This window comes from Halichoeres trimaculatus, unplaced genomic scaffold (genome assembly GCF_033239565.1).
Source record: "Halichoeres trimaculatus isolate MK-OKI-2021-1 unplaced genomic scaffold, fHalTri1.1 fHalTri1_scaffold_24, whole genome shotgun sequence".
Classification (NCBI taxonomy): domain Eukaryota; kingdom Metazoa; phylum Chordata; class Actinopteri; order Labriformes; family Labridae; genus Halichoeres; species Halichoeres trimaculatus.
This window is the reverse complement of record NW_027437202.1, coordinates 2,777,954-2,785,014: the sequence shown is the minus strand read 5'-3', so window position 1 is coordinate 2,785,014 and position 7,061 is coordinate 2,777,954. Positions and strand designations below refer to the sequence as shown.

The 7,061-nt window shown below is 43.1% G+C and overlaps 1 protein-coding gene across 1 annotated transcript in view; it reads left to right on the top strand.

Annotated features, from left to right (window-relative positions):
• Positions 1–1,534: 1,534 nt before the first annotated feature.
• The window catches only part of xirp2a (xin actin binding repeat containing 2a), a 43,121-nt gene continuing 37,594 nt past the window's right edge, over positions 1,535–7,061 (top strand). The window contains exon 1 of the mRNA XM_074664640.1: positions 1,535–1,852. Coding sequence (XP_074520741.1) covers positions 1,640–1,852 — 213 coding nt within the window. The 5' untranslated portion in view covers positions 1,535–1,639. The remainder of the gene's footprint in view (positions 1,853–7,061) is intronic.

The window sequence follows — 7,061 nt, the reverse complement described above, 5'->3', positions numbered from 1 at the left end:
ATACATTTGTATCTATACTATCTGTCCCGTCTGTCATAATGGAAAGTTAACCTGACAGCACCTGGAAGTTTGATGCACATCTTACAAGTCAACAATAAACAGCCTTAACATCTGGTACTGAGTATATATCTGGCTTCTCTCATTTCATTTAATTCAAAGAAAAAAAGGAGAAAAAAGATGGAGAAAAAAAGAGAGAAAATAAATGTATGTTACTCTGGATGTACCTGTTATTTTCCATATTCCTCTATTTTGGTCTTTATTTTTAATGTGATCTAAAAAGATGGTGTGCATTATTGTAAGGATGATGAGGAGGAGACACCGGGAGAGTATACAGTATATCACTAAAGGAACGCACAATTTAAGCACACATTTGTGCGTACGCACTGTTCGTGAATGAGGCCCATTGTGAGCATAGTAATTGATTTTTAGTTGATTTTTTTCAATTTTATATCTTAATTTTTTAATCATTTGAAGTTGTGTTAGGTGTTGCAGTGTTCAGGCACATGATAAATTCGTAATCACGCAAAACTATCAATATACTGAACTTCCATGTCACATGATTCTGGCTATTGTTTTTATTTCTTTGTTTGATTGTTTATTGCCATGTGTGGTCCCATGGTCCTACTGAAGGCCCAGTGGCTGGGGCCACGGTTCCCCACTGCTTTTGAGGTATCTTTTTTTGTCATTTCTCATTTTCTTAACTGTGTCGTTTTCACCCTAAATGAATTAAATTACTAAAAATGTGCAAAAAAAATATGGCTACATGAATCTGCGGAAGATAGCAATATCGGTTAATCAAGCTAGCTAATTAAGACGTCATGAACATTTTGAGAGTATTAATTCAAGATATTTCAATTAAAAATTTGGCTAGATGTAGTTAGACAACAAGTTTAGGTGTTAATTGCTTCTGACAAATTTTCCCACATTTTTTATCATATTAAGTTTAATTACGTATTCAAAGATTAATAATTGAGGGCTATCTGCACTGAGTCAGCTAGCTCTTGTTAGCCGACATAGCAGCTGTCTTAACTTGCACTTAACGTCAATGAAACGTTTCTTAAAGAGCATTAACTCAAGCTGTGTGAGCTAAAAGGCCACCTAGTTGTATTTACTCAGCCAAATTAGCTGCTTCTAGCATGCATCATAGAATTATGATGATTTACGTGATGACAAGGGAGTACAACAATAAAAAGTTTGATTTGTTGCTGCTGGAGCAGCTGAGGCCTCTTCAAAAAGACTCACTGAGTCACAGATTTGGCTTTTCTAATTCTCTTTTCCTTTGTTGTCACTCTTGGCCTGCCCTCACAGCTCACATCTCAATTTGCTTTTCTGAGCCCACATGCAAGTTTGCATAGGCTTCCGTGTATGTATGAGTAATTACAGGGCAGTGGAGTGAGGGGGAAAAACTTTCCCTGCAAACTTTTTCTTCCCTCCTCCTCCTCTTTTTTTTTTTTCTTTTCCAGGCGCTCACTGTGCCGGCAAAGCCCAAAGAAGAGCCCTCCAGACTTCCAGAAACTCCTGCATCTCCATCTCTATTTCTCACCCCTCACTTCCTAAATCCACTTCTCACAATAGGCTTACCCTGTAAGCACAAGCCTGAAGGGAAAAGAGAGAGGAGAGATACTGTTTCTGTACAACAATGGAAATTCAATCAGGAAATGGAGAGGAGGCGGCGAGCGCAGTGTCGGCGACCTCGGGCTGCGTTTCCTGGAGTCCCTGTGGGTCGCAGGTAGAGGCATCCGACGATCCAGTGATCAGAGAGGACCTGCAGGCTGCGAAGAGGATTGAGAGGTTTGACATCCCACTTGATAGCCTGAAGAGGATGTTTGAGAAGCCTGCCGGGGCAAACACAGTGAGTCCTACCTGCTGTACATTTTTATTTCATTTTCCTGAGTGGCTTTTTCTCCAGGAAGATTTGCTCTTACATAACTGCAGTGCATTGCACTTTGTGCTAGATGTGTCAGAGAGATGGATGAGTTTGATGCAGCTCACGGTGTAACAAATTGCAAAAGCTTTTTACGACTTTCAAAGATACTTGAAAATGTAAAGTCAGTGGTGATGGGAGTGTGAGGTCATTTGTCAGGCGAAGTAGCTCCTGTTTCAGAGTGAAACTGTACACTTTGTGGATTTCACTGCTGGAAGCTGCAGTTTCCTGAAAGTAGTTGATCTGAGTTGAGACTTTTTCTGCACTTAATTCTTCTCTCTTATCTCTTATGGTTATTTTCTTTTGAGTTCGACATCTTCTGGCCCTGAAGAAAAGTGGCATTCTTTCTGCAGCTTGCTTTTTCCACCTCAGCTGGCTTCTCTGAGAGGAAAATCTAAGTCTGCTGGAAGTGAGGCGGGTCATTATAAGAAAAACCTCCCATTTACCAAACGGCTGACGATGGGGCAAAAAAGCCCTGGTGACCTACTTTATTCGCCAAATGTGTCTGTGACTTCAGACTAACCTTTTAAAACATTCCAAGGACACCGAGCTCAATGCTGGTGCTTAGAAACTGTCTTCTGAGTTCCCAAACACCACAATATCCATTGCATCATGGGAAATGTAGTCCCATCCAGCACCAGTGCCGATTCCTGGTACCAGCTGCCTCTGTGCTGTGCCACTTGGTTGCTGATATGTGACACCCTGTTATTTAAGAACTACTTTGAGCAGCGTTACGGTTAAGCAGGCTTTTAAAAATAACCCTGTAATTGGTATGTCTGCTGCTGCTGCTGCTGGAAGCAGAGATAAGTTCCTCCATCAGGCCACAGACAGAAGAGAGGGATCCATTGGAATCACATCACATCTGGCGCCTCAGATGAAAACAGTCGTCTGATTACTGCGGTTAATGATGCAGAACACTAAAGCCAAGAGTCACACACGGCTTCTTTTGAGGGTTTCTTTTCTTTCTGGTGCAGCTGGTACAGCTTAAACATCCTTAGTTTGTCCTTGGACACATGTTTAGGCTACTTTTTTTCTCCTGTTATGTCTCTCCCAAAGTTTCATCGACTAAACCTTTTTACTTCTTCCATCAGATTTGTTTTCTCCAGCCCTCAGGAGAGGATGGCAGCATCTCTCTCCACGCTTTTAAGGATTACATGCAGTACAGCTGGTACAAATGTCTGTGTGTACATGCTGGCACCGCAACACATGCTGTATCTTGGCGTGGTATCATGAGTGTGTATAGTCTGCTCCAGCTCTTGTTTTTTTTAAAAAAAGCAGCAGTGTGTAGTCAGTGTTAATGGAGCATGCGGGCAGTGTTCCCAGATTCCCAAAGAGGGGACAGGACCCGAGCTCTCTCTGCAGCCGGCTGCTTATAAAACATGACCTCGTCTCCGGCTCATCTGTAATGCTGAGCTTAATATTTGATGATGCGCTGTATTTTTCTTTCCCTGCCCCATTTCATTTATTTAAATGACAGCGCTGTCATTGGACGGACGGCCATAACGATGACTGATGGATTCCCAGGTGGTCGCTCAGTCAGGGCCAAAAAACAGCAGTAGCAGCAGGGGCCAAAGCAGCCAGCGCCTCCCTACATCCTCTGCTGAAGCGATGCAGCGGTTTATCTAGAGTGCGACGTGTTTTTCCGGGGGAAATGGGGATGATCCTCGAGGGGACGCCGGCTTGTGTTTACCGCATCTGTCTGACCTCCTGGTCGTGCCTGTGCACACAGGGACGGCCACAGACAGATGAGATGATATCGCACACATTTGTGCACAAGCTGTTCAGTAATCTACATGCAAATTTGCATTAATGCACCAATTATGAATATTGCACTCTAGGAAGCCTCCATCACTCTGTACTTTCTCATTAAAATGTTCGGACGTAATTAATAGTTGCATAACTCAAATTTTTAAACAGTCATGACCTCACTTGGCACTCATCCATGTTGTAATGCCACCTAACGGCCAGTGGGTGGCAGTGTAGCATCTGTGGGATTCACAGAGGGAGCAACAGAGTTTATAAGAATCAGGATAAATGATGCAGCCTTAATCAGGAGTTTATCACAGTGAGACAATTACCAATCACCTGGTGTTAATTGGAGTTAATTCTTAATGCCTGGAGATGTCTTAAAATGGCTTTACTCTTCTTTCAGGAGCTGTCAGATTAACAGGATTTGCATAATTGGAAGGGAATATCTAATCCTGATGCGTTAGGTGAATTTAAGGCGACATAAAAGAGTTTAAAGGGATTTCATGCTGTGGGTTAGAGCTCGTCACGCCGGGTTAACAGGATAACACGGTTAAGTCGTGAGAGGGAACTTTTTTTTTTTAAGGTGGAGGACTCACGCTCAGTGACTCTGGCGGAGGTGTCAGCATAAATTCAGACAGTGGCACAAGAGGTCTGGAATGCTGCCGTGGTTTATTTTCATGGCTGTATCGTCACTGTCACCAGGTCAGTCTTGTGTTTTCAGCTGTGGAGACAGTCACCCTTTTCTCTCGGCGAAGCAAAAATAAAGGTGAAGTACAAAGATTTAGAATCCTGAAAATATACAGAAACTCATCTGTAAGTTTGTAAAACAGAAGTTTGTGATGCCAGGGATGTGGCACCTGCCCACAGCGCCAAAACGTCCAGGAAGAACACCTCAGCAGTGCCCCTCCTAAAGCTCTGTATCAGTCTTTCCACTGAGTATCTTTCTATGGTGGCACTTTCTCATGCTTTTAAGCAAAGAATGGTGTTTTAATCACCCTGCCATGCTGATGAATCGCACAAACCATTTCCCCTCCCCCTCCAAAAAATCAATCAAAATGCACCAGCGTTCCTAAATGCACTTAATTAAATGTTAAATAAACTAAAAGCCACAATGTGTCTGCAAGAAATTGATCCGGACTTGATGAGGACACCGGCGTCCTCCCCGTCAAGTCCATTCAGCTCGTAAAAATTCCATTAACTTCTCCCAGGCATCTCTTTGGTCTCAGTTTCACAGATTTGAATCTTTTAATGGAGCTGGCAGCCGAGCCATGCCTGTGTGTGTGTGTATGTGAGGCATTGCTGGTGTGACTTGTTGCTGGCAGCCTTGGCTCTGAGGATAGTTGCACTGTTACGTCGTGTGCCAAACACAGCTCTGAAAGTCCCCGCTTCATTTGAATACATTTGCCTACCTGGCGTTTGTTTTGTGTTTGTGGGTCTGGCGAGTTGAAACATTCATAAAAGTCTGCTGCCTCTTTTTGTCTTTCTTCTTTTTGTCTCAGTAGCGTAATGAATGCATACCTCGGAGCATTTTTCCATACAAGCTGCAGTGTGACTCAGATCCTTTCCTCTAACACAGTTTGACACCCACAGTGCCACCAGAGCATATGTGTTCAATAATTAGCCAAAGACCTCAAGGCTTATTTTCTCAATCATTTATATATCATGGCACGGTGTCATTAGGAGGGCAGCACCACAACATAACTCATCTCTGCCCGTCAGAGCAAGAAGCACAAGAGGCTTCTCGGAACACATTTCCAATGCAAATCTTTTATCATCCGTGGATGATAAATAAAATCTCCGTCATTAAACTTTACAACTGAAGCAGAGAAAAGCAACAATAGAGCCACTGTCTAGACTGTTTTAGCTGTATGCTTTCTGAACTACAAATACAACTGATCAAAATTTCAAGGCCAGTTGAAACATTGTAAGAATTTGTATTTTGCTCTGTTGGATCTTAAGAAGTTTCTAAGTAGTTTCATAAAAGTTTGAAAAAGGGAGTCTGTGATGACGAGCTCATTTTCTTGGAGGATGATCCACTGTCTGGAACTGACATCCATTTCTGTGAACATCCCTCTCCATCCATCCATCCCCAAATGTTCTCAGAGTGATTTAGATCGGGGGAACATCAGGATGGTCCAAAGCAGGGGTGGCCAACCTGTGGCCCGCAAACCTGAGTGGCTCTTTGCCTTTCAGTGTGTGGCTCTTCAATCCATTCATAAAAAATACATAAAGTTATGAGTAGTAGTGTGCCGATCAATCTAACCTATATATATATATATATATATAAGGATGCCAACGTTGAGATCAGTTGGGATTGATACTTAAGTTTCAGTTTCTCTTCTCTAGAATGAATTTAAACACACAAACACAATTAACCTCGCTTTAAAAATTGGAAATGTATTGATTTTCATTTCATGGCTCTCTGTAGTACCACCGTCATTTTTGTGGCTCTTGGTTCTCTGACTGGTTGGCCACCCCCTGACCAACCTGAAGCTCCATTGGTCCATTGAAGGTTCATGATGGCGCCTCCTCCACTGTGCCGCCGTGAAAACATCTCCAGTGGGGTATCCACGTCATGTCAGTAACGCTGAAACCATCAGGACGTCAAGGTTCATTTTTACCTCCTCAGAGAATCAAACTTTCTTCTCCTTTCAGTGTCCCATGTTTGCTGCTCTCTGAAAAAGCCCAAATGGCGAGTTTGTGGCGTCGAAGGAGACAAGGCTTTTGAAGACCTGTTTTGTTCTCAAAGCTCTTGTTGGGTCAAGGATCTTCTGGTTTAGCTCTGGTGAAATTTTTCCCGGTCTACCTCCTGACTTTTTTTTCCACCTCAGGATCTTTGACGAATTCCAGAAATGTCTGTCTTACTGCGTTCAACCTCAGCAGTGATGGTGCGTTGTGATCGGCCTTGCTAAAGCAGCTTAACAATCCGACAGCACCAGCACGACATCCTTGCCTCCTTCTCCTTAGCTAGAAGAGAACATTGGGCCTAGCACTGGTTAGCACTGACATGCTACGACCTGCTAACTTTTGATCAGCTGATGGACAGCAGACAGATTTTGATCATGTGTGTTTATACTTGTGCCCTCTGGGAGCCTGAATGTAGATGTTTCATGGTCATCTATGCAATGACCGCTCAGTATTTCACTCAGGTGTAGAGTGATCTGTGATGTTCAGGTGACATTCAAGGTGATGCCGTCCACATGCATCGGCTTGTGTTACACATTTGCACATTAATAGACTTAAATCCTCAGAATATCAAGCAGGCATCCAGTGTGTCAGCCCATGTCACTTCCCAGCCTCTGAGTATATTTGGAGAGGCTGAAAAAAGAGCCGGATCCCGAGCCACTTTGGAGTCGTCATGTATAAATAGTAGTGCCTGGTGATGTTG